Raw genomic sequence first — 23,483 nt, 5'->3', positions numbered from 1 at the left:
GTATGAGAGCTCTATAATAGAAGTTCAAAGCCACTGTGAGACAGGAGCAAAAGTTCCAGAAGTGAGGATCATCAGCCGAAGTAGGGCAATCTCCAGTTCTAATCTAATAGTAATATGATCTTGGGCTAGTCATTACATTATTTTTTCATAGCACAGCGGGTAGGGCGTTCGCCTTACAAGCGGCCAACATGGCCGACCAGAGTTCGATTCCTCTGCCCCTCTCGGAGAGCCCGGCAAGCTACCGAGAGTATTCGATATGCCAGACACAGTAACAACAAAGTCTCCAATGGAGACATTACTGGGCCTGCTCGAGTATTTTAATAATTTATTATAAATTAAGTAACATGGTTTCAGCAGTATTAACATTTGTAGTATTCTACAAAAATGACTGCACCACGTCACCAAATTGCTCACAATGCTCCACCACCGTTCCTCTAGTCCACCTCTTCAACCTCCTACACCCACCCTTCACTGCTCAGTAGTATTTCTTTTGTAATACAAGGCCAACGGTTTCTCATCATTTGTTACTGTCAATTCCCTTGTTACTGTGAATTCCCTTATTTTGTTTTTCTCTATACCAATAAGAAAGATCATATTTTATGTGTTAGTTTTTACACTTATAAAATCGAAATGAATAGCATCTACCTCAATGAAAATTAGCTAAGTTAATAATTGTAAAGTGTTTAGAACATGGTAAATAGTAAATCTTATCTAAGATAACTATCTATGATAATGTTAATTATCTAACAGTGTTATCTAAGATTTCTGCACAGCCACAGCAGAGCCTGGCAAGCTGCCTGTGGCATATTCAATATGCCAAAAATAGTAACAATAATGGGTCTCATTCCCCTGACCCTGAAAGAGCCAATACGGCAGCATTGGGAAAGAGGAGTATGGAGAGGCTGCTAAAATCTCAGGGCTGGGATGGATGGAGACATTACTGATGCCCGCTCAAGTAAATCAATGAACAATGGGATGACAGTGATACAGTGATCTACAATTATTTAATGTTTTGAATGAATGAATGTGTACCACCGACCTAACTTGTCCTCTTTGAATTTTTATATTTATTTGCTCCAAACTGAGTAATTGTTCCCAGTTCATACCCTCTGTCTTCCTATCTCTAGGCCTTCCTCATGAAATTTCATATTCTGGAATATCCTTATCATATGTACCATATCACATGTGCTTCAAGGTACACAGGGCATACTCACGCAGAAAGCATTCCCAATTTTATACTTCCTACCTTCTCAAGCCATAAACGAGCTTTACTCACTCTAGCTTCTAGAATACTGAAACTCATTATGCTGACTTGATACCATTCCATGTTTTGTTATTGACTGCTAGACTGTCTAGTCTGTCTTTGCCCAAAAGACATGCTCTATGTCAGATCCTCCACTAAACACTGCACCCAGCAGGAATCCAGCAAATTATCAGCGTTCAGAAAAATTGACTTAACTGGCATCTCTCAGGTGAAGCCCAAACTATTCAGTTAACATTTTAAATCTTTCCATTCAGTCCTTTCTAGTCTAATAGATTGAATTTCCCTTCCCTGCTCTATTCCTAACACTCTAAATTCCAGTAACACCTGCTTATTGCTGTTGATATATCTCAAGCTGCTTCTCACTCCAATTCTTGTCTTTTTTTGTGCTCTTCCATATGAATACCTCTTCTAAACACTCTTTTTCTCTTGGTCTAATACTACTCACTTTGTAGCTCTAACTGGAAAAACTGTATTGTGTTCATCAGGTTGGGTCAGGCCCCTCCTGTTGTGCACTGAACTTTCTAGAACTTTGATTTATTACTCTTTGTAGTCACTGTTAGTGTCCACTATGCTCCCCCTCCACACATGCAAAACTGAAGCCCTGAATGTCTGTGAACTTTTTAAAAATTTTTTTAATTTTTTATTTTTTTATTAGTGAAACACTATGAGGTACAGTTATAGACTTATAAAATTTTTGTGCTTGGGTTTCAGTTATACAATGATCAAGTACCCATCCCTCCACCAGTGCCCACTCTTTACAATAGCCAGAATCTGGAAAAAAACCTGAGTGCCCGAGAACAGATGACTGGTTAAAGAAACTTTGGTACATTTACACAATGGAGTACTATGTAGCTGTTAGAAAAGATGAAGTTATGAAATTTACATACAAGTGGTACTACATGGAAAGTATCATGTTAAGCAAAATGAGTCAGAAAGAGTGGGATAGACACAGAAAGATTGCATTCATCTGGGGAACATAAAGCAACAAAATGTGAACTTTTGTCATTCATTTATAAGCCTAGTACAGGGTCTGACACATAATAGATATTCAAAAAATATTTGAAACTTATGACTTCCATTATCTCAATTTCTTCAGACTCTGGGGTTGAAGGGAGGGAAAGTGCTATAGATATCCTATAATGAGGACTTACCCACAAAGTCTTCCATCATCAGAGGACTGTGGTGGGGGGAGGGTGCTAGGCGTAGCAGCTCCTCACCTCGAGGGACAGTTGGGTAGTTGATGGCCTGTACATAGATGCCATGCTTGGAAAGCAGGAGATCACAGACCTTGCTGTTGAGTGCTGCATCACCAACCTGGGCTCAGGAAAAAAAATCTTGTTATTTTCTGCCACCCTAGCCACAATTTTACTAGGTCCAATAAACAGGTGGAGAGAACTGGATGTAAGTACACCATTTAATTTAGGGATAGATTTTTTTCTGTAAGGAACCCAGTCAGAGGCAACTTTAGAATTTCAATAGTTTTCTTAGAAGTAGCAATCAAATTTGAAGGGGTAAGTTATAGATAGCATCAGGGACTTTGTCTTGAAGCTGTTTGCTTTAGAGCATGTACAGTGGTTTAAAGTGACTGATGTTGTTTGGGTGATTTTAGGCAATCCTTTTAGCAACTTCTGAGAGCTAATTTAAAACACTTTAAAAGCAATTGTTAAAGGAAATACTGGATTAGAAAAATAATGGTGACTTCTTATTCATAAAATGTCACAGAAAAGTATCATTCCCAAATCTAAATTTACAACATAGATACCATTTAAGAGGTAGGAGTTCACTTTTAAGAGGAATAAACACTTTAATGTACTTTGAAATCCAAAGTTTCAGCTAGTCCCATTCATTTTTTGAATTTTTGGGCTGCACCTGGCGGTGCTTAGGACTTACTCATAGCTGTGTTCAAGAATCAATTCTGGTGGTACTCGAGGGACTATATGTGATGCTGAGGATGGAACCAGGTTACCAGCATGAATAGGAAGTCCCATGACTTTTTAAAATAGAGCCCACTCCTGATAGTGCTCAGTCCCTGTAGTACCTGGCCAGATTGGAGGTGGTACACCTGGGCCTACTACTAGCAATGAACAGTGTACCATAAGGGGAGAAGTATCAGATTCAGACAACTTGCATTGGCCTCCAAGGTTTTTGATTTTATATTTTTGTAATTCACAAAAATAAGTTTTATAACATTATACACATTTACACGTATGCATGTGTGCATACATGTACATATACACAGACAAAAATGAAAGAACTATCTCATAAATTGTTACCGTTTACTGTTTTTGTTGTACACCAAAATCTGTGGTACATGGGAGGTGTTGATCCACAGTGTGTAAAATATCTGGTCTATTGTAAGCGTCAGGACAGTAAAATATGCATGAGAAAATGCCAAAAAGACAAGGCACAATAACTTACACTTTTTCAACAAGAGTAACAAAGCAGGTGTTAAGGGTTATAGTTAATAGGAAAGCAAAGAATTGATAACAAAACCAAGTGTTGGTCAGCTGAATGTGGGAAGAGATTAATGAAGAGGGTAATAGGCATGCTGAGACACTCACCCTGATAGGGATGATATGGCTGGGACAGGGAATGACAGGAAGGCCCCTGTCCATTAGTAGGTGGCGCATGTGCTTAACATTGCGCTGGTGAGCCCTCCTTAGGACTTGGCCCTCTTCTCCCTTGAGCAGCCTCACGGATTCCAGAGCCCCAGAAAGCACCATGGGGGGCAGTGAAGTGGTGAAGATGAACCCCGCGGCATAAGAGCGCACCATGTCCACCAAGTCATGGTTGCTGGCGATGTAGCCACCCACACAGCCAAAGGCCTTACCTGGAGAAAGGGAGGAGGATATGCAGACCTCATTATCAGTTCCCTGAAGAACAGAATCATGACTTAGCTTGAGGTATACCAGGAGCTCCAGACTCCATTCCCAAACCTCTACTCTTATCTCCTATTCACTGGCAATTCTGCTGCTTTGAGATAGAGCGTTCAAAACCTGCTAGAGGCAATGACTTGATAAGCAGCAATTTCGGTGGGAAATTTCAGTTGGTTAGGGCCAAAGGAGAAGGAGCTAAGATGAATCTTGGGACTGTTGTGTGGTATATATCCTATTTTTAAGGGGTTATAACCACAGCTCTCTAATTATTGAATTGGTTGTGACTGTTTGACTGAGTTCAGATGTCTTCTCATAATACCCCACCTGAGCCCAGAACTTCTCATCAATTCTGTAATTAAGTAAGACTGGAAGGAAGGAGCCCAGGTATTCACTGGCGCAGTTAATTCTGCCTAAACAACTCCTGCGGCTTTTGGAAAGAGAAAGATGAGTCTAGCAAAGGGGTTTTGGGTGGGCCAAGGCATTTACTCACCAAGAGTTCCAGAGATAATGTCAATCTTGTGCATAACTCCATCACGCTCTCCAATACCAGCTCCCCGGGTCCCATATAGTCCTACTGCATGAACCTCATCCACAAAGGTCAGAGCCCCATACTGGTGAGCCACATCACACAATTCCTCAAGGGGGCAGATAGCACCTGAGCAAAGCCAAGAATTAGGAGATGATTTCGTTCCAGCTGCATCTTCAGTTTGGAATTTATCACCCACAATTTTGGGTGGTAAATTAGTAGGGCGTACACCTCTAGCTTTACTCTAAATGTCTTTTTAAGTGGACTATGTTCACTCCACTAAAACTCAAATTATGTGTGTGTTATCCTTTGTATTTTAACATCATTCTCAAAATATTTGTTCTTTTTTCTTAGATATTCAACATCTCTCTGCTTTCTTTGCTTATTTTTCACCTATGTGTTTGTGGTTTTCCATGTCAGGTTGACACTAGCCTTATATGATGGCTTTGTTTAAATAAGTTTGAAAAGTCACTTTTTGATCCAGGTTAATACAGTACTGATTTCATATCTCATGCACCCCCTCATCCAGGTACTGTTGGCAGTCCTGTCAGTATTTTAACTCTTTACTGGCTCTCTTTCGCTCCCCTTCTTTCCTTGTATCTTTGTTTTTATGTCTTATTTTTTTCTTTGCCATTGTTTTTATCTTTTCCCTCGCCTTATGGTTTGACTTTCTCTTCTTCCTTCCATCCCTTACCTTCTTCCTTCATTTCTCCTCTTTTCTATTTGTTTACCTCTATATTTCTGCTTCAGACTTTCTTTGTATCATACCTTTATGAGTTTATTTGTGCTTCTCTTTGTCTTTTCAGTGTCTTTGTGTAAGTATATATCTTTATTAGTTTTGTTACCTGAGTATATACCCATAGGCACAATTCCAATCTGTTGAATTAGAGGGAATTGGAAGTTTCTCTTCATTTCCCATACAGATCCATAGATTTTCATATAAGTATAGACATTATTTTTGCTTATAGTTGCTTATAAAATTTTCAAATGACTGTGAATCTTACATAAACTTTGTTATCATTCTGTATATGTATGATCTCATACCATCTGGCATTCCCCATCACTGGAAACTGATAGTTAAAAAGAGTAAGTTGAATACAGAAGATGGATTATAGAAGAAAATTCTTTAGGTAGGAATAGGGACTCCAAGCCAGATTAAAGAATGAAAAAATGAACCTAGGGATACTTTAGTGGTAAAGTGTCTACCTTATAAGTGTGAAACCAGTATTTCAATCTCTGCCATCATCTCTGTGCCAAGGTTAATCTCAGTGAGATGTCATTTGTGGGGCTCTGGTGCCACAGCAAACTGTTGGGAGTCTCTGGCATACGATAAACAAGTGTGTGAGGGCCACAACGAACTGCATGACCTTTAGTCATTGCAGAAACCATAGAAACAGAAGAAAAAAATAGATACATTTAAAACAATATGGAAACACTGGTGTAGGGAAGTTGACACTGGTGGAAGAATTGATGTTGAATTATTTATGCCTAAAACTCAACTATTAATAACTTTGTAAATCATGGCTATTTGATAAAAAGAATAGTATAAGGGACTGGAGAGATGGTTACAGGGGTTAAGTGCATAATTTGCATGTGCTTGGCATACATTTTTATCCCCAACACTGCATATAGTCCCCTGTTCACCAAAGGAGTAATCTTTGAGCACAGGGTCAGGAGTAATCCCTGAATACCACATGGTGTAACCCCAAAACCAAAATATCAAAAGAGAATATAATGTGAGCAACTGGAGGAACAACATGAAACAAGCCAACCACTGGAGGTACACCCTGAGAAAGAAGAAAGTGAGAATCAGGATTTATAGTTTTGGTAGTTTCCATCAAAAATATAAGAAATAGTAATTTTTAAATGGAAGGATGTATAATGGTTCAAACATTGTTTCCACTAGAGAAATAATTACTTAGATTATTCTCAGAGACAGAAATATAATTATTGGATGGTTTGTTTTACTTTATTGCTAGTTATAGAAATGTAGGAGTGAAGTGCACATGGCAATAATTCCTTCATATTTATTAACTTATATACTCGAAGATACACTATTACTATCACTTCTATTTTTCAACTAAGGCTAAGACACAGCAATTAAGAAGGTGCATAATCCAGTAAGTTGCCATGCTGAAGTTTGAACATAGATGGTCTTGTTCCACTCTCCGTGCATCACCATTAAGTGATAGTGATGACAATTAAATCCTAGAAAATATGGAGATACTGTGTCCTCTTTGTTTTAGTTGACAAAGTGAGAATTTGAATCAAAGTCATTTCCTTTAAAAAATCCAGAATGTGATGTCTCAAACACATGATTCTTGCTAAATAAGGGCAATAACAAAATTATTTAGGCATTGTTTTAACTGGGAAAAGAACAAAGGTAAGAAGGTAAAGGTCATTTGTTGATATTAAGTTATGATTAATAAAATTACTTCCATTATCTATAATTATTACAACCAAATATTTTATCTTGGGGAAAACTAAGATCAGCGAATTACAAATTATTTAGTGACTCAGCAAATAGGTGTCAAGGTGGAACTTAAACCTAGGTCTGTCTGAAATGAAAACTTGTTTTCATAATGAATGTCAATCCTTCATACTGAACTTGTACTACCAGACAATGGTTTGTAAAATTTTCCATTGAAAAAAGCATATACTGTGATGATTTATATCTGCACATCATTTCTAATGGAGGGAATATCCTGTGAATGAATTGGAATAATGTTTTCTAGGACTCAAATAATCACTTTACCATCAATTTACTGAGCCATTCAAGAAAAATGTGTTTCCAACCGTTAGTTTTTAGTCTAAGATTAGTATTATTGTTGTATCTAACCTCAAGCATCTGCTGGCTGTGCAAATTGCTTCTCTGTGTTTTCATTTCTTCATATAAATAGAAATAATTGTAGATCCTACTTTGCAATTTTTTGTTAAGATTAAGCAGTACACGTGAAGATTAATATATGTAAATTAATAGTTTTTCTTTGCTTAGCACATAATACACATTTATATATGTTAGCCTTTCTAATTATCCTCATGGTTTTATGTGAGACCAACATTAATGAACGTACACTTACATATATACATACCATCCATAGAATGAACAGTTTCAAAGGCCACAATTTTAGGAGTCTTGGGGTTTGACTTCATTAGAAGTCTCTTAAGGTGATTAGGATCATTGTGTCTGAAGACAAATTTGACTGCTCCACTGTTGCGGATACCCTGGATCATTGAAGCATGATTGCCTGCATCTGAGTAAATCTCACATCCTGAGAAAGCAGATATATAATTCTTTTTAAGATTCTGTCATAGTCCTCCCGTTGTTCATCGATTTGTTCGAGCGGGCCCAGTAACCTTTCCATTTTTGAGGCTTGTTGTTACTGTGTTTGGCATATTGAATAAGTCACAGGTAGCTTGCCAGGCTTTGCCATGCAGGCGAGATTCTCTTGGTAGCTTGCCAGGCTCTCCAAGAAGGGCGGAGAAATCGAACCCGGCTTGGCCAGGCTGGCTGTGTGTAAGGCAAATGCCCTACCGCTGTTCTATAGTACTCCCACTTAAATCTCAAGACTGACTTAACAGGGACAATCAATCAACCCTCGCCTCCCTCTGAAGACACTGTTTTGTTTTTCTTTCTTCCCAAAGCCGTTATGACACTCTCCTCCCTTGGAAGAACTCACCATGCCTTCTCATTAACATTTACCTCTAGTTCTTTTTAACTGTGGTCTTGATACTACAATCTTAAAGTGATTTTAAAAGAGTTGGGAGCTTCCATTCTGTTTTGAGGACTGCTGTTTGTGGTACTCAGTCATTGGAGTAGGGGATTCGATGCTAGGGATAGAGGATGTGGTGTTCTCAGGTTCTGCAGTGTTTGGGACCACCAGGGCCACTCAGTTGATGCTTGAGGGCATCCAAGGATACATACGGGGCCATATGGCCCTTTCATGTACTCTGACTATTGTACTTCTCCAAGTTTATAGTTCTAGCCTCAATATTTATAATAATTTCATAGTTAGAATTGTAAACTCAAGGCTTCTAACTCTAACTCTCAGAACCAGAAAGAACTTTAGTAACCATGGATTCCAAACCATTTATTATATAACTGATGATACTAAAATGTCTAAAGATTTTCTAGGACTTGAGAAATGTGGTGTTTTTGTTTTAGTTTTGCTTTCTGAACTATACCTGGTTGTATTCAGGGCTTACTCCTCACCTTGCACTCAGAGATCACTCCTTGCAGGGCTCAGAGAAGCATACATAGTACCAGGAATCAAACCCAGATTGACATCATTCAAGGCAACCACCTTACCTACTGTACTATAACTCTATTCCTGCAGGGTTTTGTTAACTGAACAATACTGAGAGCACAGATGGACAGAATCGATTGTTTACTATTTACTATTTGCCATGTTCTAAACACATTACATTTATTAACTCATCTAATTTTCATTGGGGTAAATGCTATTCTTAGCATTTCCATTTTATAAGTGTAATAATTAAAGACATAAAAATACGATTTTTCTTATGGGTATAGAGAAAAAATAAGGGAATTGATAGTAGCAACCCGCTTGAGCAAATCGACGATCAACGAGATGACAAGTGATACAAGTGATACAGTGATAGTAACAAATGATGAGAAACCACTGGCTTTGTATTACAAAAGTAATTACCAAGCAGTGAAGAAAAGGGTCAGGGTGGGAGTTTGAAAAGGTGGACTAGAGGAACAGTGGTAGAGGGTCATGAGTAATTTGATGATGTGGTGCAGTAATTTTTGTACATTTCCTACTAGTGGCCATGAATTTGTAGTGTCTCTCAGCCACACAATTGTATAAAACTAGGATTGACAAAGAGGAAAAAGGGAACGTTATATTGATCTGGGTTTGGAGATATGATAGAAGGATACACATATGAGTTGTAGACGTTATTGCCTAGCAAGTGAGATAGTAGAGATAGTGTCTAGAGTACAATTAAAAGGATTGATTATCCTTAGTAGGAGAGATGTATCTTCAATTGTAAAATGGAAGAATTGAAAGAAGGGTAGATGAAGCATCAGATAACTTTGTAGGTTTAATAAGTAACAGATTCTGTCTGGTGTCTTCTGTTTTGTGATGTAAAATGTGAAGTTATTTGCTAAGAGTGAAGAGGAAGTTGATATTTTAGAAAGGAGAAGGAAGCTTGTAAAAGTTACTGTGGAGCAAATTTAAATTCAGAAATATTTATATAAAAGAAAACTTTACCAAGCTGCTATGAACTAATACTTTTCCTGCCAAAGTTCTTGTCTTTTTTCATGTTCATATATGACAATATCTAGAAATCTATACAAAATCATTTGAAAAGCTGTTGTCGTGTGTTGTCCTTAAAAGCCTAATTTTTTTTGTTATATTGTTAAAACTTGGTCTCAGCTTTCAAATACTCTTTCAGTTTCTTGTCTGAATTGTTAAAAGTTACTCATTTATAAACACTAACTACTGTCATTTGTCATTTTTCTTTTTATTCATCCAAATGTGTTTTTTCTCTTATGTATTATAAAATATATTTTGTGATCTTACCCAAATAAATAATTATGATTGTAAAAAAAAAGTTACTGTGGGGCTATAAAAGTGTTACGAACACAATTGAATTAAAAGGTTACAAAGGGACCAGAATGACAATAGTACTGTCCTGTCCTGTAGCACTGTCTTCCCATTGTTCATCGATTTGCTCTAGCAGGCACCAGTAACGTCTCCATTGTGAGACTCGTCGTTACTGTTTTTGGCATATCGAATATGCCATGGGGAGCTTGCCAGGCTCTGCCGTACAGGCGGGCTACTCTCAGTAGCTTGTCGGGCTCTCTGAGAGTGATGGAGGAATCAAACCTGGGTCGGCCACATGCAAGGCAAATGCCCTACCTGCTGTGCTATCGCTCCAGCCCAGAATGACAATAATAGCTGGAATTATGCTGGACAAAAACTGAGTGTTAAAAGTAGATAAAGAGCTATACCTGATAACCTGTCAGTATCTGTATTATAAACCACAATGCTCAAAAGGGGAGAGGAAGAGAGAGAGAGAGAGAGATAAAGAGAGAGAGAGAGAGAGAGAGAGAGAGAGAGAGAGAGAGAGAGAGAGAGAGAGAGAGAAGAAGTGCACTTGTTATAGAGGCAGACTGGGTGGGGGTGATGGGAGGGAAACTGCGGACAGTGGTGGTGGGAAATGTACACCGGTGGAGAAATGGGTATTGAAACACTATGACTGAAACCTAATCATGAAGAGCTTTGTAAGGACCCATCTCACAGTGATTTAATAAAAAAAAATTAAAAGTTTACAAATTTAGTGTGACCACTCTGTAAGGTTGGACAAGTTCCTCAGTAGAGATATTTTGTTTGTTTTGGGGCCACACCTGGCGATGATTAAGACTGCACTCAGGAACTACTTCTGGCAGTGCTCAGGTGATCATATGGGATGCTGGGAATAAAACTTGGGTCAGCTGCATGCAAGGCAAACACCCTACACACTGTACTATCTCTCCGGCTCCTTCAGAGATTTTTTTATGTAAATAAGAAGAAATAGCAGAGGGTTATAAACATCTAGTATTAGAAGAAATGAAAGATTAGTAAAAAGGAAAATTAGTGAGACAGTGAAATCAGAATAGAAGGAAAGACTTATGGAGTCAGTTAGATTTTTGGCTACATGTGGGATACCAGTCCTGAACAAAGCTTGGGCCTGAGGCTTACCTGGCAGTATCTTGGCCAAAGTGAAGAGAGTAGAGTCATTGGCCACAAAACATGAAGAGAAAAGCAGGGCTGAGTCCTTCTGGTGTAGCTCAGCCAGTTCCTGCTCTAGCTCCACATGAAACTTACTGGTACCTGAGATGTTGCGTGTGCCACCAGCCCCAACTCCATGACGCTGCAGGGTCTCCCTGACCAGGAAAAATATGAGATATGAAAAAGCTTAGACATGGAGGAACTGAGTAGATAAGTTTTTATTCCTTAATGAGGGTTGATGTTGACCCCCATTAATGAAAAAAAATGGGGGTTAATACTTTATGAATGCTGTCCAATGTGACCAACAGCAGAGCAGCATGGAAAGGATGAAGGAACATTTACCCTCCTTCTCAAACTGAAGCACAGATGGAGGGTGAAGCTAGGTCAAACTTGAGCTGCTTCATAGAAAATCTAGAGGAAGTGCCACACCATATCTAACAATATTCATTCAAATGGATATTTGCATTCAGAGTAAATAAGAGCTTATTGAGGGTGAGCCTTTCCCAGTCTCCTATTCTCTCCTCCCTGCATAGTACTAGACATTCAGGTGTCTGGAAAACATAGCTTGTTGGCTAACTTTGGATAAAATTATGATAGAGTGCCTTGAAAAAAAGAATGTGGTTTGAACCCAGCTTTCCACTGCTAGTTCTGCCTTTTCCTTCTCTTTGTGGCTTTGTCTTTTCTCTGAATGTGTTTCCACACACAGCTCAGGATTCAGACCCTACTACTTACTGTGTGGCTCTCAATACCCTAGGGTGTCGGCTCATGCCCAGGTAGTCATTACTGCACCAGACAGATACATCTTTTGAAGCTGCAGCTGCCTCAGAGAAATGCTGAGCAAAGGGGTAAGCATCAGCCCAGCGGTTCACGGTCTTGAATATACGGTAGGTATGGTCTTGTTTCTTCTCCATGATCTTGTCCCTGAAAAACTGGTCATAACCAAAGACATGATTTCCTGCAGGAGTGGAGATGAAGATAAAATAATTTATTTTAAATTGCTAGTGTATATTTTATTTATGTTGTTGAGTTCTTCAATTTTCTTTCAATTTATTCATTTATTTGATGCACTGCTAATTCTCCACTGCTTCAATATCCCCTTTTATTACTCATTTGTGCATTCACTCAGTAATTTATTAATACATTCACTCAGTCTTCCTAACCCTGGTATAATTTCCACTTATCTTCTTTTGGTTAGTATAGCAGCTTCCTTATTAAAATTACTATTTTTGGTTTCAGTGGGAAGTTTCAACTTTTTATATCTACTTGCTTTACCACTTCTTAGTTGGATGAACTTGAGCAAGTTATGAATCCTTTCTTTTTGTTTCAATTTCTATAGCTATAGGCCCTCCCGTTGATCGTCGATTTGCTCTAGCGGGCCCAGTAACGTCTCCATTGGAGACTTTGTTGTTACTGTGTTTGGCATATCGAATACTCTTCCTTGTGAAAATTATGAGCATCTGGTGACAGAGAAAAGGTAACACACCCAAAGTAATGTATGTTATATGCTATTAGTAGAAGAATTATGATTATGGTAATCATAGAAGTAATAATAGTAGTAATAATGCATAATATTTGTTGTTATAGCTAACATTTCATGAGTGTCTATTACATGTATTTTCCTTTCTTAGAAACTTTTAAAATATTATGTAATCATCACAGGAATTTTATGTGGACAGTTGTCTTAGTATCGCTGTGATATAGATGAGGAAAATGGGACATACAGGGCTTTGGTAAATTGACCAAGGTCATATATCAAGTATGTAGCCTACAAGTAAGTAATCTAAAGTACACTTCTTTATTCACTAACACTGAAAAATGGAGTAACATGTTTTCAGGATAAATTGAAAAACTGTAGCGCAAAAGGTTGTTAAACTCAAAAATTCTATACATGAAACAAATTAGGATTATTACAGATGAAAATTTATGTGGTAAATAGCAAATTTGTAACCTCTTATGCTGCAAACATATTTGTGAATATGTATCAAGAGTTTGTTGAAATTTATATATTAATATAATAGAGAAATATTTGCAGATATTCAACAAAATATTAATAGTGAGGATTTATTTTATATATTTATAAACAACCCTGAAAATTTAATGTGAAAACACTTTTAACCCAGTAAAATGAACAAAGAATGTTAAATATAGTTCAGTGAATAAAATTAAAATAAAATTAAAATAAAATATGCTTAATCAGAAAAAATCAAACTGCAAAATTTTTTTATCAAATTAATAAAATTTGATAAGTATTTTATCATATAATATTTGATATTATACAAGGTATACAAATACTAATACAGCTATTAAAATTGGTACAACCACCTTAGATAACTAATTGTAAATATTAATGTTGAAAGTATATGTCTCTTGTACATGGGGATTTTTATTTCTCAGTATCTATCTAGGGAAACAGTTACCTGTGTAATGAGGGGTCTATTTAAGGATATCTATTTGCAATAGGAAAATTTGCAAGCAACTTTATACAGGATTAGATGAACAGTCATAGTATATCCATACTAATATTAAAGCAAACTGTTTTTCTGCCTGTACTCAGAATGCAGATCTAAGGGGAGGTTAATGGGATGGCCCTGTGAGGACGGGAAAGAATGGGTCTGCGTATTCACAACATGCCACAGTGTGTGTTGAAGCAAGAATAATCAGTAAAGATACCTTGTTTTTAATGTGGTCGTGACTTAAATGTGTTGCTGGCCAATGACATGAATGTTTATCGTAAGGTCAGGATTGGTTTGCTGAATTTGGAGAGTGGCCGATGGTAACTAATAGGCCTTTCTTACATCTCACTGGGCAAGCAGTGTAGCGACCTAGGCACTCCAAGTACAAGACCTCATTTGAATCTTACTTTGGGGCTGTTCTCCTCTTTATAGCTGAGGAAACAGACTTAAAACCTTAATTGGTCAAGGTCATGTAAGTAGTAATTGATAGGGATTTGAGTCAAGATTTGTAAAGCTGCATTATTTCTTGGACTATTTTTCAAAATTTTATTGCTCAAGTATGTGACAACTCCAAAGTTTATATGATAATTTTCAGAAAGCTGACAGTTTTACTTAAGGCAGATCAGATTATGGAAAGAAATGGTTTCAGGTATTAATGATAATTACACGTCTTGATCAGAGGTTTTCCTAAGGGTTGCCTGAATAGAAACCTTAGGGTTCCTGTAAAAGAACACAGATCCCACTGGAGAGCAGATGGGTTTTAATTTCTGCTTCCTCTTAGGAATGATTAACTGCAGGCAAATTAGCATTTGGCCACTCAAAACTTAAATCAGGTTTCAAAATTCTCTTGGATCTTACTACTCACGTTTGTTATATGCCAAGCAAATAGGATTAAAAATTTCCCTATAAAGCCAGAGTAAATTGTGTTGTGTTAAATAATCATGATTCCATGTGTTGAAATTTTGGGGGCATGAAAGTGCTCTGTTCCCTCACCAAAGAAATTATGTTGACACTTTTAGAGACTGCCACTTACTAGAAAGAAAAAGACTTACTTGTCATTGTTTTGTAGCCAACATTCCAAATTGTGAAAAAATATACCTTGAACCACTCTGCTACTTTATTGTCCAGGGTCTAGGAATTACCAGGGAGCTTTATTAGAATCTGGCTGGAGCGATAGCACAGCAGGTAGGGCGTTTGCCTTACACGTGGCCGACCCAGGTTTGATTCCTTCGTCCCTTTTGGAGAACCCAGCAAGCTACCGAGAATATCCCACCCACACGGCAGAGCCTGACAAACTCCCTGTGGCATATTCGATATGCCAAAAACAGTAACAACAAGTCTCACAACGGAGAGAGTTACTGGTACCAGTTCGAGCAAATTGATGAACAACGGAGGACAGTGCTACAGTGCTTCTTGTGACATGTATATGCTTATGTAAAATCAACAAACACTATAAACTGGAAGAAAACACATACACACTGGAAACTATGTCCTGGATTATAGGTTCTTGATTAGTCAACTGATATTGCATCTACATTACAGAACATAGTTCAACTATTAATATTATCAGACATTTATGTTTAGGGACAATGAGTGATATCAATGAGGTATTAAGTGAACAAGGCAAAATTATAAACTCCAGATAGAATGAAATCACATTTACAATAAAAACATGTTTATGGAGGAGAGTGGAGAAGTGAATTTGTGAATGTGCATGCATGCCTGTGCATGTCTGTATCAGAGGAGAATATCTTGAATAAAATTCTATTTCCTTTCAGTGCTGAATGTTGGACCTTTGAGTTATTTAAATTTACTCTATCTTTTCCTATATCTATTGAAAAATATGTTGCAGTCATCTTTCTTTTATAATACGAGCATAAAACAAATTTTATAATGCAAAATGAATGTAAGCACATAAAAGAGAGAAGAAAAGGCTGTTTATTAAGAATAAGAATTTTGGTTTGTATTACAAGTACTAAGCAGCCATCATGTTTGGTCGATAATCTCCTTTCAGCATGCATTTACTGCCTCGAGCAAGCCATCCAGCCATCATTTACTTAGTGGTCCCTTCTCTATCCTAGCTTCCTTTCCCCCCCAGCACATGAGATCAGATTCCAAGCCGCAGAGTGATCCGCCTGGCCCTTATCTCTTCTATCCTTAAGTGTTAGTCTCCTATTATGTTACTTTATATTCCACATTTGAGGGCAGTCATTCTATGTTTGTCTCTCTCTTTCTGACCATAATACTGAGAAGGAGAGAGAGTTAGAGGGAATGTGCCTGCCAAAGAGACAGTGGGGGGAAAGGGTCGGGTTGGCGGGAGGGATACTGGAAACACTGGTGATGGAGAATGGTCACGGGTGGAGGGACTGATACTTGAACATCGTATGACCGAAACGTAATCATGCAAGTTTGTAGGTCTGTATCTCACGGTGATTAATTAAAATAAAAATAAACAACACTACACTATTGTCCTTCCATCGTTCATCGGTTTTTGCTCGAGCGGGCCCAGTAACATCTCAATTTTGAGACTTGTTGTTACTGTGTTTGACATATATTGAATACATCATGGGGAGCTTGCCAGGCTTTGCCATGTGGGCGAGATACTCTCGGTAGCTTGCTGGGCTCTCCAAGAGGGGCAGAGGAATTGAACCCGGCTTGGCCGGGCTGGCTGCGCACAAGGCAAACGCCCTACCACTGTGCTATCGCTCCAACCCAAAATAAAAATAAATAAATAAATAAATAAATAAATAAATAAATAAAAGAATAATAATTTTAAGTGATGCATGGAGAAGAAATAATAGGGAAATAATGTTTAATGAGTGCTCTTTAGCAAGGTAGAAATGCTTCTATAAATATAATTTCCTCTTTATGATAACCTGTTGAGGTAGGTGTTAAAATTTCATTGAAGATTTCTCATTGAATAAAAGTTCATTTTCATTTTAGTAAATTACTTGCTAAAGCACTCAGATCCAGCAAGTACAAGCATTAAAATTCTAAGAATCCTTTAGGTTTCGAAGTTCTTTCTTTCTGTTTCCTCTACTCTGTTAGTACCCTTCAGTATTATATTTCTAACTCTTTTATTTAGGCCTCAGCAAACTCACTGGTCATATTATTCTGAGTCATGTACAACCTTCTCTGACATCTGCTCTAGGTTCTAGAGAATGACTTTCAGAGAGTGGTTGAGACCTGCTCCAGACTGAGAGACTTTGGCATTCATTGACCATGATGATAAGAGAGGAAAAGGGAAGTATGTGGAAATCCTCTTTATGAAACATATGAACAGTTAAATTTATAAACAGGAAGTCCTTCGGCAGAGAGAAAGTGAGCCCCTCCTCATCTCCCCAAGTGGAAACTACTGTGTCAAAAAACCTAAGAAAGCTAAAAATATTTCTCTCGTTTGGAAACATTAACTGAGCAGCCACCTTAGATTTTTCACATGAAAGGTAAATACAGTCTAACATTTCTTTTCTAAATGCCATTAAAATTAAATTTAAAAATTACCCTTAATAATTAACCTAAAAGGCTGTGAATGATGTCAACAGGCCATCTCTCAGAGCTTGAGTGCTATGTACCGTTTGAGTTGACCTAGCCTTCTATTTTTTTATTTTATTGAATCACTGTGAGATATAGTTACAAGCCTTCGTGTTTGAGTTACAATCACACAGTGATCAAACACCCATCCCTCCACCAGTGTACATTCCCCACCACCAATATCCCCAATATACCCCCTTTTCCCACACTCCCACTGCCTCCATGGCAGACAATATTCTCCATGCTCTCTCTCTACTTTTGGACATTGTGGTTTGTAATACAGATACTGAGAGGTTATCATGTTTGGTCTTTTATCTGTAGTCTACCCTTCTAAAGAAGGACCTACTTCCAACACTTCCCCTTTCATGAAAATCCAGGTTGTCATAGAATGCTATTGCTTAAATGTGGCAGTTTAGCCTATTAAAGCCCATTTAATAAAGGTATAGAGGAAGAACTACTTTATTTTGTTTTGTTTGGGATCCACAACCAGTAGTGTTTGGGGACTGCTCTTGAGTTGGTGCTCAGGGTATGCTTCCACAGGTCCTTGGGAGCAATTGCATGTGATGCTTCAGATCAAACACAGGCATCAGATCAAACACAGGCATCCCATATGCAAAGCATATGTGTGCTCAACCTGGTGAACTATCTCTCCAGCTCAGCAGAGGCTGGAAAACCACCAGAAACCACTGAGTAGTATCTAAAATAAATTATTTTAGCGTAATAGCCAAACATTATAGAAGCCTGTTCACATGCACATGTGTTCATATATGCGTGTGTGTGTTGCATTTAAGGGAAGTTTTAGCTACAGTTTAACATTATTTGTATAGGAATGAATTGACTTTGCAGCAATGGATATGTGAAATGTGTACAGTTGCTCTTGGATTAGCCTTGCTAATGATTATGATGGTGAAATAGTTTCAAGCATTAGGAGTAGGGGTAGGGTGAGGTGGACCCTAATTCCAACCTGTCTTGAAAGTCTTCACATCTTCCTGGACTTCTGGGGGTGCCTTCTGCACAATCTTGCTCTTCCCATCCTGTAGTTCCGTCAACATGAAGGGACAGTGACTCTTCGCCCATGATGCAGAGTCTATACAAAGATGATAGGATGAGTGGCAGTGCATTGATAAAGTTTATTTTAACAATGAGTAGTGAGACCTACTCTGTCCCAAAACTCTATCTCGGACCATGGTAATAACATGAAGTACCTGCATTAGGGAAGTGCTTAAGCTTGTGGTATTAGCATACAGTGAAGATTTATAATGAACAGTTGTAGGATGGAAGAGAACACATAAACTATGGAAGACTAGAAAATGGAAGAGACATGATCCAGTATTGGAATTGGACAGGTTAACTGTTTGGGTTTGGCATTTTGCTTTGGGGGACAACCTGACAATATTTAGAGGTTACTCCTGGCTTTGCACTCACGAACTACTTACTCCCGATGGTGTTTGGGGGAGACATATGGGATGTTGGGGATCAAACTCAGGTTGGATGCATGTAAAGCAAGCAGCCTACCCTATGTATTATTGCTCCAGGCCCAAGATTAGAGGTTAGAAAGGTTTTGCAAAGGATATGATGCCTAAGTTAAGTGTTGAATGAGAAGTATGAGATACTCTGGTAAAAAAGTATGTGAGAGAACCATTTGACAGAATCAAAAGCACAATGCTTGAGACAGTAGACTTGATCCAGGTAATGTTAAATTGTTTCAGCACTAAATGAATTATACAGTGTGAGGGACTAGAAAATGAAACTCTAGCAAAACTCAGATTCCAGGTATATTTAGGGCCCTGCTCAGTCTGTGTTGATACTCTTTACATGAAGGTGCACAGTTATTAGGGAATGATGGTCACTATTACCTGAAACATTGTCTAGGACCTTGATATTCTCTATTTTCCAGTAGCCTCTTACCTCCTCCAGCCTTGGTTACATCCAGATGTATTTGAGAACAGGTTGGTCTTTGAATGGCCAGAATAGGACAGTGTCCAATATTAAATAGGAACTGGTGAACCTTAATCATCTTCCCTCGAAGGCCTGTGGTACCCTGAACAAGTGGTGGACAGCACTGTAGCAACATAGCTGCTGTTACCATGTTGAGCCCAAAGTCCTGCAGAAGATGTGAAAGAGAATTTCATCATGATATCATTGACGTCAAGGGTCATTCCTGTGATCTTTAGCCTTTGATTTTAACCCAGTGTTTGCTTCTCTCCAATAGATATCCTTATTGTCCTTGTAGGATAAATATTTTTCCAGTGATTAAATATATCTATCAGGCTTCAGGGAAAATCAAACAGTAAACTGACCATTAGGCAAAGGAGTGAGAAAAGGAGTTCCAACTCGAGGAGAGAAAGCATGAATTCTTGTTCAAACTCCTCCACTGGCCTAGTCTGTGATGATCAGGATCATTGAGACGTGATTATTTGTGGCAATATTAGAAATGATAATACCTAAAACCAATACCATTTCTAAGAATATTTGCCTCAGATAAGAGAATATTCGTTGTGTTAACTCAAACAGATTCAGTGTTTCTTCAGAACAGAAGAGTTTAAGGTCACAGGTACAAGCTTAAGTAGACTCAGAGACTATCACTAAAGTACAGAACCATTTGCCACGGGGTGGCAGTTTGTTTTCTTTGAATTTGATGGTGAATTTTTGAAAAACACAGAAGGATGTAAACGTAAAACTCAAGGAACTGGAAAACAAGATGAATGAAAGAGGCAGAGGCTAATCAGAGAAACGGGGGCAAGCAACGTCTGAGCATCTCTGTGTGTGACTCAAAAAGCAAAAAGATGAAAACAAACACTCCTGTGCCCGCACCCCAGCCAGTCCTTCAAACCCAAAGACTCCTAGCCTCCCGGACCGCCATCCTGCAGGCCCCCATGCCCATCCTGTCGTCCAGAGCTGGCTCTGGCTTGCTTCCTCTCCCAGGTGGGTGACCCCCAGCTGACACCCTATCTAGAGCGCGTCAGGAGGCACGGAAAACTTATCAGGAGGCATGGTCTCCATGATAGTGGGCGTGGTCTGGAGGCAGCGGTCTTATTTTCCCCATTCCCAGCACTTTGGAGTCACATCTCAATATTCATCACTTAATTCTGTGAAGAACATCCTAGCTATCTCGAACAAAATAGTCCACTAGGCCACTAATCTATTGTAATTACACCATAATACTGGTGAACACAAGAATCTGTTTAAGCCCAGTATAAAAGATCACATCCTTCGAAGCATCAATAGAGGCCTCACATAAGTCACAGAGGAATGCCTGAAAGGAAGGACGTATTCTAGAAGGGGAAAAAGGTGACCACCATCGACCAAGCTCATCCAGAATCCTTTCTAATAGCAAGAGGGAATAGTGATAATGAACTGGAAGTTCCCACCTCCATACAACCACCACAACAAGAAGAAACAGCATAAATCCCCATCATGAGGAGAGGATGAAGAAAAAAGTACAGAAACATCCATAGGCATTATCAACAAATATGATCTCTCCAATAAAGAATTAAGAGATAAAATGTTGAAGATGTTCAAAGAACCGAAAGAAACAGTGGAACAGGCATATAGTAAATTAAAGTGTAGGATAACACTGGGTTTGTCCTTTCAGTCTTGCCGCAGAGAACTTAGTTTGCGTTAAAGCAATGTCCTTTCTGTCTGGACATAGGAAGACAGATAATATTATGCTCTTGTAACTTGCGAGTTGATTGATTCTGAATAATATTTACTCCTGGGCATCTGCTTTCTCAACTGAGTTGCCCTTAGTTCCTAGCACCCCAAAAGCAGGGTCCCAGTGAGTAACTGAATGGACTCAGGGCAAGCTGTGAGCTACCCTGGCATTAAAATGGGCCAGAACAAAGCGCAGCAATAATCAACTATAAGTTGAGAGCATGATCATGGACAAATGCTGTTCATGATCCAAAAGTAACGACGAGATAAGAACCTGCTGGGGTTAGGAAGACTAACCTGGCCTGAGCACTGTGGTCTGGGATATATAGAGATGTCCTCAGGAAGAACCAAACTTTAAGTTTGATATATCTCTTACTGTGCTCATAAAGAACAACATTGATAGAAATATTAGAAGTAGATTTACTACAACTAATTAAGAGGATTACTAGCTGAGGAAAGAAGAAAGCAACACACCTTGGATGGGATCCCGCCCTTAAGCAGATCTCCTAGTAATCTGTAATAATCTCCTTAGATAATATTTTGTCTTTGAGTTAATCTCCTGGAGGAGTGGTCTTACCCCTCTTTGTTGATTTGTTCAACCCACCTTTATATCACCACCCTATGTGATTGCTATATAAACTAAGACTGTAAGATTGGAGGGGACAGAGTCAGAATCCAGAGTGAGAAAGAAGGGCTCCAGAGAGAGAAGCAGAAGGGCTCCAGAGAGAGAGTGATCGGAAGAGACCAGAGGAGAGACTACAGAGACAGAGTCAGAAATAGAACAACAAACAGCAGAGAGCACAGCGGCACACACAGAAGAAGAGCACAAAGGAGGAGCCATGCAGATCCGTTCTATACACAGCGGCTCGAGAGCACTGAACGTGGGTGGCGAGAGAGACCCGTCCAGAAAGCCTGCCAACACACACATCATCGTCATCCCTTCTCTGCACATGTGTAAATATTTTTACATTAAAGGAGGACATAAAAGAAACAATGGAATGGACAGCTGAGAAAATACAGGAAGAAATGAGAGCAGAAATAAAAAAAAAACACTACAAACAGAAGTGTCACTAATAAAGGAATCAGTAGATGAAATTTAAAAAAAAAACTCAGCGGGTGCCCTCAACAGTAGAATGGTTACAGCCTAAGAAAGAATCATTGAGCTTGAAGATGAGCTTAAGGAAGCTTACAGGCAACAACAAAGAATAGGAAAAGAACTCAAAATAGCTATAGGGCAAGAGACCTAGGAGATGATTCCAAGAGGAACAGCATTTGAATCAATGGAGTACCAGAAGGACAAGGAGGCAACTCCAATGAAAAAGCTACAATTAAAGATATCATTGCTGAAAAGTGCCCAGAGCTGGAAAATGCAGATCCAAGGAGCCCGAAGGTGCCAGCTAAAAGAGACCCTAATAAAAAGATTCCGAGACATATCATAGTCAGAATGATGGACGCCACGGATCGAGACACAATACTGCAAGTAGCAAGGTCAAAGAAGGAAATTACAAACAAAGGAGAACCGCTTAGATGTGTAGCAGAACTATCAGAGAAAACCCTCCAAGCCCGAAAACAATGGTGGGATATAGTGAAAAAACTCAATGAGATGAATGCCTCACCAAGAACTTTTTATCCAGCTAAACTCTCACTCAAACTCGAAGCAACGATACACTATTCTATGCGTAACCAACAGCTCAGGAACTTCATAGACTCAAAACCAAATCTAAAAGAAGGACTAAAGGGGCTACCGTAGGACAAGGAAAACCCTACAAGCACAAAAAAAACCCAAGAGAAAGATGGCACAAAACTCCATGCAATAATCTCTCTTAATGTCAATAGTCTAAATGCAACAATTAAGAGACACAGAGTGGCAAAATGGATTCGGAGACAGAACCCAACATTCTGCTGCTTACAAGAAATGCCTCTAACAGTCAGAACAAACACAGACTCAAAGTCAAAGGATGGAAAATAAAAACCTGCAAGAAAACAACTACCTCAAAAAAGCCGAGATGTCCTTACTGGTATCCAACAACATAGATTTCTGGTTTAAAAATATTAGAAGGGACAGCTAAGGCCATTTTTTAAAAAATCAAGGCATCTGAACAGCAGGAAGAATTTACACTCCTAAACGTATATGCACCCAATGAGGAACCAGCCAAATACCTACAATAACTGCTAACAGACCTTAAGAAAGACATTGTGAGCAACACAATAGTAGTTGGAGACTTCACCACCACCTTATCACCTCTGGATAGATCAACAAGATTAAAACTCAGCAAGAAAACACTGGCTTTGAAGGAAGAAATAAGAGAGGGCTAATAGATCTATACAGGGCTTTACATCCCCTCCAAAAATGATACACATTCTTTTCCAGATCACATGGAATATTTTCTAGAATAGACCACGTGCTGGGCCACAAAACATACCTCAATAGAATTAGGA

The 23,483-nt window shown here is 38.6% G+C and overlaps 1 protein-coding gene across 1 annotated transcript in view; it reads right to left on the bottom strand.

The window, feature by feature from the left end:
• ALAS2 (5'-aminolevulinate synthase 2) overlaps positions 1 to 23,483 on the bottom strand; it is a 36,319-nt gene that overhangs the window by 3,162 nt on the left and 9,674 nt on the right. Inside the window, exons 2-9 of the mRNA XM_056129982.1 lie at positions 19,299 to 19,494; positions 18,355 to 18,477; positions 12,139 to 12,361; positions 11,377 to 11,561; positions 7,759 to 7,938; positions 4,631 to 4,795; positions 3,826 to 4,094; positions 2,416 to 2,578 (exon numbers count right to left, since the gene is read on the bottom strand). Of these exons, the coding sequence (XP_055985957.1) occupies positions 2,416 to 2,578; positions 3,826 to 4,094; positions 4,631 to 4,795; positions 7,759 to 7,938; positions 11,377 to 11,561; positions 12,139 to 12,361; positions 18,355 to 18,477; positions 19,299 to 19,479 (1,489 nt within the window). The 5' untranslated portion in view covers positions 19,480 to 19,494. The remainder of the gene's footprint in view (positions 1 to 2,415; positions 2,579 to 3,825; positions 4,095 to 4,630; positions 4,796 to 7,758; positions 7,939 to 11,376; positions 11,562 to 12,138; positions 12,362 to 18,354; positions 18,478 to 19,298; positions 19,495 to 23,483) is intronic.

This window comes from Sorex fumeus, unplaced genomic scaffold (assembly GCF_029834395.1).
Source record: "Sorex fumeus unplaced genomic scaffold, SorFum_2.1 ptg000073l, whole genome shotgun sequence".
In the NCBI taxonomy this organism is placed as follows: Eukaryota; Metazoa; Chordata; class Mammalia; order Eulipotyphla; family Soricidae; genus Sorex; species Sorex fumeus.
This window is presented reverse-complemented; position numbering and strand designations above follow the sequence as displayed.